The sequence below is a fragment of the Apodemus sylvaticus genome, chromosome 11 (genome assembly GCF_947179515.1).
Source record: "Apodemus sylvaticus chromosome 11, mApoSyl1.1, whole genome shotgun sequence".
In the NCBI taxonomy this organism is placed as follows: domain Eukaryota; kingdom Metazoa; phylum Chordata; class Mammalia; order Rodentia; family Muridae; genus Apodemus; species Apodemus sylvaticus.
Window position 1 is genome coordinate 37,788,103 of NC_067482.1, and position 14,093 is coordinate 37,802,195.

The following is a 14,093-nucleotide window of genomic DNA, read 5'->3' on the forward strand; positions in this document are numbered from 1 at the left end:
GGCAGTGCTCTGCTGCATATGTGAGGGTGGGGGTTGGGCAGAGGTCAGGGCTCAGACCAGCTAGTGTGTGCTGCCTGCTTGGTGGCTCAGTGTCTGAGAGATCTCGGGGGTTCAGAGACTCCCCAGTTGAGACTGCTTTCTATGGGGTCGCCCTCCTCCTCAGCTTCTTCCAGCCTTTCCCTAATTCAACCACAGAGGTCTCTGACTTCAGACCATTGGTTGGGTGTAAGTATCTGTGTCTATCTCATTCAGCTGCTTGTTGGGCCTCTCAGAGGGCTGCCATGCTAGGCTCCTGTCTGTAAGGACTTCATAGCATCGGTAATAGTGTCAGGCCTCAGAACCTCCCCTTGAGATGGGTCTCAATTTGGGCCAGTCACTGGACCGGTAATGCAGTTCATAAAGGAAGTCAACATTAAAGTTAACTAAATGAGGAAGCAGTTTATAGTCTACTCCAACATTTTAGATCCTAATGTGTCAAATCAATGAGTGGATAGTCCCTGGCTTCACTTGGGAAAACTTGCAGTTTCAGCCATGTGACCCCATGACTTGCTATTGCTATTAATGCTAGTGATGGTTATAATGAAACCAATACTAGATGTGAACACCATGAACACCATGAACACATGGTCTAGTTGGGCGGCAGCTAGACCAGTCATTTCCTGTAGATGCTACAGCTCCAAGGAAGGAATCTCACACAGGACACACATGCTGAAGACAGATGTATAAAGGGCTTTGACACAGAATACCTAGGGATGTTAAATCTCACCTGACCCTTTGCAGTGAGATGAATAGGAATCCAGGTTGAGGGCAGGAGAAAGTGCAGGTGCCAAGTAATCCTACCACCACAGAGGCGGACATCAGAAACCAAGTTAGAAACAATGGCAACATTAGAATATACAGCACGGTGGATGAGGTCCACATGTCAGAAGATCGTGTCTGCCATAATGAGGGGTCAGGGATTTGAATATGTCGGTCTTTGGTTTTCAAAGCTTTGAGGAAGAGGACCAAGGGTCACACTAAGACTTTGAAAATCAAGGTCTTCAATACTCACTCTAAATGTAACACATCAAATTTTTAGCCAGGTAGACACCAGTGATTAAGTGATATGTGCTAATTGTTAATTGGTTGACCTGCTACCATCTCAGTTTAATGACTGAACAACAGACTAAGAACAACAGACTAAGCTACAAGAGCAGTCTCTTGGGAAAACCATCAGCCTGTTACAATTGCTGCCCACTAATGTTGTAACTTGGGCTCCTATAGACTCATGTGATCAAATGAAACAGGGAACAAATAGCAAGATAATGATGATCAAATTCCTTCACTAAAGATGTAAAAGTTGGAATTTCTTATTTTTTTTTGCCTTTTAAATTTTTTAATTAGATATTTGCTTTATTTACATTTCAAATGGCATCCCCTTTCTGAGTTACCCCTCCGAAAACCCCCTATCCCATCTCCCCTCGCCCTGCTTACCTCCTCCCCAAATTTCTTGACTTGCATTCCCCTATTCTGGGTAATTAAGCCTTCACAGGACCAATGGCCTCTACTCTCATTGATGTCTGAAATGGTCATCCTTTGCTACATATGCAACTGGAGCCATGGGTCCCTCTATGTGTACTCTTTGGTTCATGGTTTAGTCCCTGGGAGCTCTCGGGGTACTGTTGGTACATATTATTGTTCTTCCTGCAGGGCTGCAAGCCTCTTCAGTTCCTTGGATCATTTCTTTAGCTGCTTCATTGGGGACCCTGTGCTCACTCTATTGGTTGGCTATGAGCCATGGGTATTTTGATTCACTTTCCAATAAGGATCAAAGTATCCATGCTTTGGTCTTCCTTCTTCTTCAGCTTCATGTGGTCTGTGAGTTGTATCTTAGGTGTTCTGAGCTTTTGGGCTAATATCCACTTATCAGCGAGTGCATACCGTGCGTGTTCTTTTGTGATTGGGTTACCTCACTCAGAATGGTATTTCTAGCTCCATCCATTTGCCTAAGAATTTCATGAATTCATTGTTTTTAATATTAATATTAATTAATATTAATATTTTTAATATTAATGTTTTTAATACAGTGTTTCTGTATCCATTCCTCTGTTGAGGGACATCAGGGTTCTTTCTAGCTTCTGGCTATTATAAATAAGACTGCTATGAACATAGTGAAGCATGTGTCCTTATTACACGTTGGAGCATCTTCTGGGTATATGCCCAGGAGTGGTATATCTGGGTCCTCATATAGTGCTATGTTCAATTTTCTGAGGAACTGCCAAACTGATTTCCAGAGTGGTTTTACTAGCTTGCAATCCCACCAGCAATGGAGGAGTGTTCCTCTTTCTCCACATCCTCTCCAACATCTTCTGTCCCCTAAGTTCTTGATCTTGGCCATTCTGACTTGTTTGAGGTGGAATCTCAGGGTTGTTTTGATTTGCATTTCCCTGATGATTAAGGATATTGAACATTTTTTTAGGTGTTTTCTAGCCATCAGGTATTGAAAATTCTTTGTTTAGCTCTGTACCCAATTTTTAATAGGGTTATTTGGCTCTCTGGAATCTAACTTCTTGAGTTCTTTGTATATATTGGATATTAGCCCTCTATCAGATGTAGGATTGGTAAAGATCGTTTCCCAATCTGTTGGTTGCCATTTTGTCCTATTGACAATGCCCTTTGCCTTACAGAAGCTTTGCAATTTTGTGAGGTCCTATTTGTCAATTCTTAATCTTAGAGCATAAGCTGCTGGTGTTCTATTCAGGAAATTTTCTCCTGTGCCCATGTGCTCCAGGTTCTTCCCCACTTTCTCTTTATTAGATTCGTTGTATCTGGTTTTATGTGGAGGTCTTTGATCCACTTGAACTTGAGTTTTGTACAGGGAGATAAGAATGGATGAATTTGCATCCTTCTATGTGTTGACTGCCAGTTGACACAGTATCATTTGTTGAAAATGTTGTCTTTTTTTCCACTGGATGGAAAAAAAGCACCTTTAGCTCCATTGTCAAAGATCAAGTGACCATAGGTGTGTGGGTACATTTCTGGGTCTTCAATTCTATTCCATTGATTTTCCTGCTATTCTTCAATTCTATTTCATTGATCTTCTTGCTAAACAAATCTGTTTCAAAAATCAAATAAAATATCTGTGCAAGTGTTTTCAGAAGTGATAAAAAAGTTCATTTTGAAGTTAAAGAATTTCTTATTTTTGAGTAATTACTTGGAGTAATTATCTCCATCGCTTTACTATAGTAAATCAGCAGGTGACTGACATGTGTCTGTCTTATTTTCACTCTAAGAACAGAAATGATAGAACCATGACCCATCATCACGGTGACCTTGAAATCCCTAATTTCACATTCTCTCAGTCAGCATATTTTCTTGCCCATGAAATACTTAGGAGGAAATAAAACTTACTTTTGAGTTTTACTTATGATCATCAGGTTCATGTGACTTTTATGTTTAGGTTTAAGGCTTACTTTTGAGACATAAATTTATTTTTTAAAAAATAAGAGCTAAATGTGGATCTGGAGAAACTCAACTGTAAGGAACACACGATGCCCTTGCACAGGACTTGAGTTTGGTTCCAGCACCTATACCAGGCAGCTCATAACACCAGTGGCTCTAGCTCTGGTAGCTGGACGCCCTCTTCTGGCTTCCTCATCATGGGCACTACTGAAGGACCACCATGCCTCTCTATCTTTCATTACAGACTCAGCAATGACACCTTGTGCAGCTCAGCTTGGTTAGATGTCACCCTTTCGATGGACACTGTTCTCTTTGCTGTCCTAGAGTGCTTGGTTCTGACAGGCTCTACTTTGGGGTCATGGCTATAGCCTCACCATTAGCTACGCTTGCCTGTGGAAAGAACCAGGGTTAGGCAGACAGTCTCCACCATGTGTATATTCTCATGCAGGGGAGAAATGTATTAATATCACTGAACATCCAGTGATTATTTCCATTGTTGTTGTGGCCATTGGAGAAGAGTCTACTTGTCACTCATTTTTAGAACTTGGGCTGTTTTATTGCTGCTGAGTTGGATGGGTTCCTTATATATTTTGGACATTGACCCTTTATGAGATACACTATCCCTCATCTTTCTAGTTTGTTTGTTTTTTCCCCCATTTGCTGTGCATAAACATTGTCTCTTGATATAGACTATTTTTGCATTTATTGATTGTGCTTTTGTGCTATATTGATGCCTACAACATGGAAAAACATAAATAGATCATAAGACACAAGCTTGATCAAGGAGGTTGAATCCATGAGCATGGAAATCTATAGTATTCTGAAGGAATCAACTGGAATGACAGAAGTAAGTGTAACATGTTCTGGGTTCGCTGACTCCATAGCTTATTCCTGTTATTGAGACTGCACTACCCAAAGAAGTTCATAGCTTTGATTCAGTAGCAAGCCAAATTCCAATAGGAAAATGAATCCTAAAATTCATATGGGACCTCAACCAATATCTGCATCACCAGAGCAATTTTTAGAAAGAAGAATAAAGTTAGAGACTATTACATTTGGAAACTTTAAAAATTAATCAAATTTAAAGGCAGAGTTGTCAAAACTACAGGGTCACCAGCATTATGACAGACATGGGGACTCATAGGGCAAAACTAGGCCTAGGCACAGCTGCTTTCTCCTGCATATGTGTGTTCACTTACTCTTCAGCAAGGGATAGGATGGTCTCTGAAACCAAAGGTGTTAGGGTGCCTGGGTATCCACATGCAAAAGGAATAGAACTGAATGCTTTATTTTTTTTAAACGCAAATCAAAATAAGTAACACTGGAACACAAAATGTGAAGCCATAAAACTCTTAGAAGGATGTGAAGTGGGGCCTTGTTACTGCTCTTCTTGGCATTAATGTTTTGATTGATAACCATTGTCCCCCTTTTACTTCTGTAGGGATGAGGGTTGGAGAACGGTTAGACCATGAACTAGATCAATGCTTTGGTACTAAACCCCACTCCAGCCCTTTGGCTGGGACTTTCAACTGTTGTGTTTGGTGCTCTGGAGAATGGGGTGATAGGGGTGGAGTATGTGCCATGGAATATTAACAGTCTTGGAGTCTGGCTTTAGCTGACTTTTAAAGCAATTGTTCATGACAGTTTGCTTCAGCAAAACTGGTCCAAAAGTCTCACTGGAAGGCCACTGAATCTTTCTTTGTCAGGCTGTTGAAGACTTGTATACAAAAGCCTTAAACTCATCAGCATCTAAAGTCGGTCATTCTTGTCTTGTCTACAGGCTTATGAAGAGAAGTCTGAGGTCACCTTTCTAGATTTCTTTGTGCCATGAAAGCTCTGGACATAGCTCATTAGACTTTTTTGACATGAAGAAGAATAAAAAGCAGAGAGGTAGAGAGACCTCGGGAAATATGTATTTCTTACCTACTTCTCTTGAACTCAAGAGAAACAGTATTCTTCTAAAGTAAAGTTCCTTCCCTCAAGTGGCTAGTTGAGTTTGAGAGTGATGAAGTGGAAATTATGTGAAATTTCTTAACAGCTTATAGCTTTTATAAAAAGTTAGAATTAGAAGACTCTGAACTTCTTATTTCACAGTGTTGGATTCTGAGCATCATTTTCAAATGAAACACTCTCCAGGTTCTTATTTAGACTAGGAAGGATAAGGTTCCCTGTAATCTGTCATGATCTCACTTCTTATTGCTTATGTAAATCTTCAGATTCTTTTCATAGCTTTGGCTTTCTGGCACAGATTCACTAGCAGAGCATTTTCAAACACAAGCATGTGCCTTTGTCATGTCCTCGGGCTGGAGTTAGATGTACACCTCAGGCTTCCTGAAAGGATGATCAAAGGGTTTGTACTCAGTCTGATTCTTGGACCAAACAGCAATCCTCCTGGGGACCCTGAACTGCAGGATGCAGTCTCAGGCCCCACTCCAGCATTATCCTTTAGAGATCCCCGTGCCTATCCATCCTCCCCTCCCTGCAATAAATCTTCATCCTTTCTTCTTCTTAGAACAGTGCATCTTTCTTATCACAGCTACCAATGTCTTTTTATCTAATATGCTGTATCTGGAACTGATAGTTATTTGAACCAGACTTTGATACAAACAGCCTGTTTAGTTCCCTAAAGCTCATGCTTCTCTGCTTGTCCAGTGAATGTCAAGGCATCTGTCCTGGGCTCCTTTCTCAGTTTACACTCATCCCTTCCTTGGCAACAGCATCCAGTCCCATCACTCCATTTATCATTAATACATCCAACCCGCAATCACAGCAGAGGCCAGGGTTGATTCTGGGTGTTCTCCTGGGTTTTGAAATGGGCAATTCCACATGGGTACCTTCCCTAAAGTGTGAGCAGATGTGGTATGGGAGCACAATGAAGGGAGAATTTTTGTGGGGAGCCTGGCCAGGCTCTTTACATTGTTTTAGGTTGGCCCCTGACTTTTAATATTGCTAGGCATTTTATACTATATGCAAAAGAGTTACAGCAGAATAAATCTCTATAGGTTGAGTTCATAATTTTCTTTATCTTTTTGTATCAGCCAAAATTGGTTAGATACTACTATATAATATCATCATCATCATCATCATCAACAACAACAGCAGCAGTAACAACAGTAACAAAAACAGGCAAATTTCTTACTCACTCTATAGGTGATTTGTGGGATGTTGGGGGGGGGGAGTGTATACCATTCAGGTCTTCCAGGGTCTGCAATGATGGAGCAGCTGCTATTCTAAACTTTGTGGCTGTTCCATGAAAGGTCTGGAGGTTGTTGTCATGGCAATTAACTGCCTTTGCCTAGAAACAACACTTGTTAGTTTTGCTTGTAGCTTTTAACTAGTTGGAAGGCTATACCCAAGAGGCCAGAGACTGCAGTCATGCCATGTTTCTGACTAGAATGGAACAGTATGAAGTATCTGGTAAACAGCACTGAGGGACAAGCACACTTACCCTGAACATGGGTGCTTCCTGAGTCCCACATATGCAAACCTTCCCCTGTGTTCTTAGGGTTTATTCTGGAAGTTGTGGTTGTCTTTACTGTGAGAAAGAGTCCAGCTTTCTCACTTAGATTATAACAATGGCTTCCAATTCTGTTCTGTAATTTTGATCCATTTAAGCACCACCTTACAGATGCAGTGATGGTTCATCATCACGACATGAAGTGTTTCAAACCTTTGGCATGCACCCGCTGCCTTCCAGCCTGTCTTCTGACTTCCTGTGTGCTAACCATGCTCCGGTACTTGCTGCAGGGCTTTGCTTGACTTCTATTCCAGTTAGAACATGTCTTGTTCCCTATCAATCATCCCTCGTCTTCCCTACAAGTACTTTGCTCCAGCCTAGAGCATCTGTATTCCTCTTTGGAGATTTCCAAGCCTGTTTTCCCCCTAAGAAATGCTTTCTGACTTTCTCAAAGGGAATGATAACTGTTCCCTCAACTTTAGCCAGCAGACTATCCTATGCATATTGTTCTCAAAGCACGTGGTTTGTATCTTATTTTTGTAGATTTCATGCTTGCTTCACTTAGTAATCTGTGCACTTCTTGATGGCAGGAACATGTTACTAAGTGATATGTTCTAATAAAGAATAAATATGTGGTTCCTGGCATGTGGAGAATGTGAAGTAAATATGTTACACATAGCCAAAACCACAAAGATAAAATTTCAACATCAAAGGCAGATTCTGCACAATATAATGATTATCTATCTATCTATCTATCTACCCACTCACCCATCCATCCATTTGTCTATCCACCCATCTATTCCATCTACCCCATCTATCTGTCTGTCTGTCTGTCCATCTGTCTATCCATCTATCTACTTATCCACCTATCCATCCATCCATCCATCCGTCTATCTACCCACTATCCTATCTACCCCATCTATCAATCTGTCTGTCTGTCTGTCTGTCCATCTATCTACTTATCCACCTATCCATCCATCCATCTATCCACCCATCCATCCATCCATCTATCCACCCATCTATCCTACCTACCCTATCTATCTATCTATCTATCTATCTATCTATCTATCTATCTATCTATCTATCTATCTATCTGTCTATCTATCCATCCATCTATCTACCTATCCACTTTTCCATCCATCCACCCACCCATCCATCCATCCATCCACCCACCCACCCACCACCCGTCTGTCCGTCCATCCATCCACCCATCCGTCCATCCACCCATCTACCCTATCTCTATCTATCTATCTATCTATCTATCCATCCATCTATCTATCTATCCACTTTTCCATCCATCCATCCATCCATCCATCCACCCACCCACCACCCGTCTGTCCATCCATCCATCCACCCATCCGTCCATCCACCCATCTACCCTATCTCTATCTATCTATCTATCTATCTATCTATCTATCTATCTATCTATCCATCCATCCACCCACCCATCCATCCATCCATTCTTCTATCTATCTATCTATCTATCTATCTATCTATCTATCTATCCATCCATCCATCCATCCATCCATCCATCCATCCATCCATCTATCTATCTATCTATCTATCTATCTATCTATCTATCTCAGAATAAGAAGTGTGCATTATTTCTATGCCCGTTCTTGGGCAATTTAGCTATCACACACTTGTGTTGGTTTCTAATACTCTATACGGAGTGTATAGCAGTTTTGTTTATTTCATAGGCTTATTGGAAGGCCATAAGTGAGCTGTCACTGTTTATAGTGAAGACACTCTGCAGCCTGTAGTAGTTCCTTCCTACTGCTATAACACATGATCACACCCTTGGTAGCTTTCAGCACACCTCTGTTATCTTAAAGTTATGAAGGTCAGAAATCTAAAATGGGTTTCACTGGGCAAAATTCTTTCTGGAAATTCTTACTAGAGGAGTAATCCATCTCATTACCTTGTCAAATTTCAAGAAACATTGTCTCATTGAGTCTTTTATGACTGTCACACACCTCCTTTCTTAGAAGGACCCTTGTGAGTATATTAGAGTCTGTTGAATAAACCAGGATAATGCTCCAACTTAAGATCCTTAGTTTAACAACCGTAAAGCTCCTTTGCCATGCTAGGTATACAGAGCCACACAGGCCCAGGTTCAGAGAACTGGGATGTACACATTTTTAGAGTAAGCGTTATCCTGGTGACTTCTGATCTGATCTTTTTCTTATTATAAAGGACTGTTGATTTGACAGCTATCATCAGAGCTACAGTTTGCTTCTTAGACCTCGTTACACTGTTTCAGAGAGAGGGAACGGTGTGTGTAGGTCTCACTGTTGCATAAGCTGCACTGAAAAAACTCAATACCCTTACGTTTGGCTCCGTGTGCATGTGACCATTTAATAATCCTTAGCTATCACACACTTGTGTTGTATCCATCTATCCACTCATCCATCCAGTTTTATTTTACACTGTTTTATTTTAGAGCCCAGATACTCATGGGCCATGCATCTTTAATGCAGTTTAGTGTCTACTGATAATTTAGCTTGAGTCATACTTTTCTCATTCCGAAAGCATATTTAGTGCTTAACCTTTGAAATTTAGTCATTTTGTGATGTCAAGATACACACTTTAGTAAAAGAAAATTGACATTTGAAAATATCTTAGTAGTACTAGGAAAGAAAGAATTTTCATTTGCTATTATTGCGTAGAAATGGCTAACAGCTTTTGAGAAATTACTGTGAGCTGAGGGCTGTCCTAAGTGTTTACACAGCAAGCATTGACTAGTGAGGTCTCTACAGTGAGTTTATAAGCTGTAGAGTGCTTCCATGTTCCTTACTTGATGACCTTTGAAAGAGTTCGCCTACCTAAGGGTAGAAAGCTGCAGAGATGGGATTTTAAAATAAGGTGACCAGGCTGTGGACCTTCAACTGTCAACTGAAGCACCACAAAGATAAACATGGAGACAAGGATGGGCGGCTTTAGGAGGGTGAGTTCTGTGTCCTGGGCCCCTGTACTCAGCATTTCTGTTCACCTCATTTCTGTGGTACTGACTGGAATCATTTAGTGTTGCTGACTTCTCTGTTTTACATTTTTAAAAAAAATGCTTGAAAGGTGGTGACCAGCTATGTGGGGGCCTTGGTCTGTTTCCAGAGATGCTTGAAAACAAACTTTCAACTTTTAAAAGCGCATCCTTGAAGTCTCGCTCCCATCCCAGTCATCTGCTCCTTCTCTCTTCTTTCTGCTCCTCGTCTTTCTCATCTTCCTCCCCTCCCTTTCCCCCTCTCTGAAATACCCTTCAGGAGCATCACTTCCAGCAACTGTCAAACATTATCTTTCTCTGTATTCTGGCAAATTGCTTTGCTGCACAGAGCTAAGGGCTAGGAAGCTGCCTGTTATTTGAAAGAAACATGTTAGCATTTTTTTTCTCCCACAAATGCCATTAAAAGAAAAGTTAACGTTTTCTACAAATGTCATTGTTTCCTGCTTCTCAGGCCAGGCAGATGCTAGCAGTGTGTTCTCCACCCTGGTGAGTTTAAAAATGCAAGCAAGGTTATTAATAAGAGCAACGATTACAAAAATATTAAGAACAACTGTTGAAGCATTTTGTATGGCAAGAAACTAGTTGTAGTAGGATTACTTAGTGGTGCTGAGGTAAGGAATTGGCATTTGTTGGAAGTACCTTGATGGAGTGGCTGTCTACTCAGCCACACTAACAGAAATAAGTTATCTAAAAAACGAACAAACAAACCTATGCAGAAATAAGCAAGGAAGGTGGTAATCAACACAGAAAAGACTTTGCAAGCAATATCAAAATAAGGGTCAGTGAACTTGGATTATTAAATGGTCACATGCACACGGAGCCAAACGTAAGGGTATTGAGTTTTTTCAGTGCAGCTTATGCAACAGTGAGACCTACACACGCATTTCCTGTGATCTGTGGTAGAGTCTGAATCATTCAGAGGTTGAAAACCGTGGAATAGTTTCCTCGCTTTCCATGTGTGCCCGACATTTCCTCACGGCCACGCGTGCTTGAAGAGGGTGTTACCTGCTTCCTGAGGCTTGCTTTGGCATCCAGCGTTTTATTTAGAATCTGTCACCAGATGAAACTGTTGACCTCAGTTAGCCAGAGACGGCCACTTTGCTGTTTTGGTTTGGAGTTAATGTTTTCCTCATGCAGAGAAAACGTATTTTCATAGACTGATAGTACATGCTGCATTTGTATTCCTTTTGTGTTTAATGGCTCGTGGGGATATCTAGAAAAGTGAGAGCCAATTAGATCATTCACTGTAAATGGCTTTTAGGAAAAGACATCTCCCTTGGTATTTCTGAGGACAAGTGAACATCACATTTGTTTGTTTTCGTTGCTGGGCTTGACGGTAGTGCTACGCTCACAGAGTACAGTCTTTTATTTTGATTGAGTTAAAAGTACATGATCTCTTTCAAGGCCTTAAAAACTCTGCAGGAAAACAAACAAGGACATTTTCAATAATCCTACATTTAACTCTCTGTATTGTGAATGTGACCAGCTAATAATCTTATGTCATGCTTTTATGTTCTGATTAAAGATGAAAGTCATTTATCTATTTCTTTTGTGCTATAATTGGAGTTTAATCCTTTTTTTTTTTTTTTTTTTGGTTTCTATGATACGTTGTGGTAAGTATTTAAATCTGGCTATTTTTATTTATCGCCAAATTTAGTCAAACTCAGGAGAAATCTAAGGCTGAAAGCAAACATGTCTCCCTGTCTTTGGGTGGTAGGTATAGGATAGAGCCATGTGGAGCACGGGTCCAGGGCCATGCAATGAGAGAAGTGACATGGAGAAACAGAAAGTGGGACAAGAACAGCATTGGGCTCACTGTCTTTTATTCCTGGTGAGTTCCCCTGGGATAGACATGCCCCACATTCTTTGTGTTCCAGACACAGCTAATGAAGTGCTAATGAAAGTAATGTTTTCCTTGAAGGCTGTCTGACAACACAAATCAACCTGTGACTTGCAACCCCTTTGCCAAGTCTCTATCTCCAAAGATATTTACACTACCATCCTAACAGTAGCAAAATTACAGTTATGAAGCAGTAATCAAAATAATGCCTGGAGGTCACCACAACATGAGGAACTATATTATAGGGTCCCAGTGTTAGGAAGGTCAAGAACTGTTGTGAGAGAAGAAACTATCACTCACCACTGTCCCCATGAAGATGGTGCTCCTAAAAGTAGCTTGTATCTTGCTTTTTGTGTTGGCCTGCATAGGATGACGATAGGCAACTAACACTAACATTTCCTTGATGTTTGCTTTTTAAAAAAAAAAAACAATAATATACTGAGAAATGTCTCAAATATATGTATTTATATGCATTTTGTCTTTCAGGGACATTAAAAAAGTTTAATTTCAAATCAAATGACAGTGAGCCTTTGGTCACTGATGGCGAAGCTCGAGTGCCTGGCGTTGTCCTTGTAAATACAGATTATTATGAGAACACAGGGGTGCCCTCTACGCCCCCCAGCCAATCTGCTCCAGCCTGGACACCTAGAGCGCCTTCTACAGGGAACCAGAGTCACAGGAATGCAAGTAAGTGTGAAGTGGTTGAACAAGAATGCCTTTGTGTCTGTCACAACGGATGCTCACTACAAATGGAGTGGAATGCTCCCAGGTCACGTGGTGAGAGCCACGCATCCAGAAAGCCTCATGCAGTGGCCGTCCGTCCTTTAAGTCTGAAATGTAAGCAGCTCCTCGGGCAAGACCAACTGAGATGGAGTTGGGATATAATGAGTCAACATTTCTGAGCTAGAGCCCTTTGTACAAGTTCCTTGACCTACTGTGAGTCTTGTGTCAAGTTACTAATTTATTGAGTATGGAAAGTCACTTGTGTTCTCTGGGCTTTGCTAGAGGGATTCCCCCATCCAAGGGGAGAGCGTGACTTAAACCTCACCCCCATTTGCTTTAGAGGTGAGCTTGGTCTTGTCTGTCTCTTGCTTTCTTCTTTTATTAGTGGTGACAGTTACTTGACATCTTGGGGACTGCAAACAATCACACCTTCAGGAAAGTGGCACTTGCCAAGAACTCCTGCTGGGTGAACTCCAAGGGAGAGGTAGTATTTCCAGAAAAGAGAGCTGGGCCAGAGAGAAAAGACAGAATAGGGAGACATCATACTATGGAATGTAACTCAACCCCTAGACAGCCCCAGACCTTCAGTAAAGTTCCCCCATTTTCAGAAGGCCTGGTGCAATGGGTTTGAGTGTAAAGGTATTCTGTTCCAAAATTACAAAAAATTATGAAGGCCTTCTGTGACATTGTCCTGATGCCTCTTTTTTTTTTTTTAATTCCCTCCAGCAAGGTGATATCATCAGCAATGACATAAAACTCATCCATCCACGGCCACATTGTTTCCTTTCTCGTTCAGGACGCCCAGGAAAGGAATCACATTTTAGCTCCCTCCAGAGTATTTATTTTCATAGGCAGGGAAAACTGTAAGTTAACTTAGAGCTCCCATGGTGTGGATTTGCCAGTGCTTGAGAGAAAGCAGAGTTGTTTTGTTTCTCTAGTCCAAGAAGGCCAGCCTGCTTCGGTTTCACTATTTCATAGCATACCGATGGGTCTCCGGCATCTCCTACAACTCAGTGTTCACCGGCGATCCAGGTATGGGCAGGCTTATGACCTGGATATCAATATTGCAAAGCAGAGTTATGCCACAGAGTTGAAATTATTTTTCTTGGGAATTTAATTCTGAGGATTCATGTTTTGCTCAAGCACTTCACTTCTCTCAAGGACAGTGTTTTCCATCAGAAGTGAAGAAGTCATTTACATAAAAACAGCCCTGATAAGGTGGTCGCAATTACAGCAACTGTCATTTTCTTCCTCTAAGTGGATTTGTCTGTAGGTTGAAAGTTCTGTCATTCATTAAGATTCCAATCAGTTTGACAAGCACACACCCTGGAGAGTGAAAGAAACACGGGGTGCTTGCTGTTTAGCTTGGAGTTTTGATGGAACCCTGACGTGGGTAATCTCTTCCTCTGGATGGATATGAACTTATTTTGGCACATAGATGAAACCCAGGTGAAGTCACCGTGATTGTGTGAGGAGAGGTGGAAGCCTTTGATGGTTTGCCCATCATCTGTGTTGCTCGTGTGCTTGACTGCACGCTGTTTGCTAGGCAGACTCCCCATCCGCTGTTGATGTTAACTAGAGCTGTTGGCTACTGGGAGCTTCTATTTTAAAATACTCTAGTGAGACTACTA

At 41.3% G+C, this 14,093-nt stretch overlaps 1 protein-coding gene across 1 annotated transcript in view; it reads left to right on the top strand.

Moving 5' to 3' along the window:
- The window catches only part of Corin (corin, serine peptidase), a 200,033-nt gene that overhangs the window by 31,060 nt on the left and 154,880 nt on the right, over nt 1–14,093 (top strand). The window contains exon 3 of the mRNA XM_052199307.1: nt 12,226–12,426. Within this exon, the coding sequence (XP_052055267.1) occupies nt 12,226–12,426 (201 nt within the window). The remainder of the gene's footprint in view (nt 1–12,225; nt 12,427–14,093) is intronic.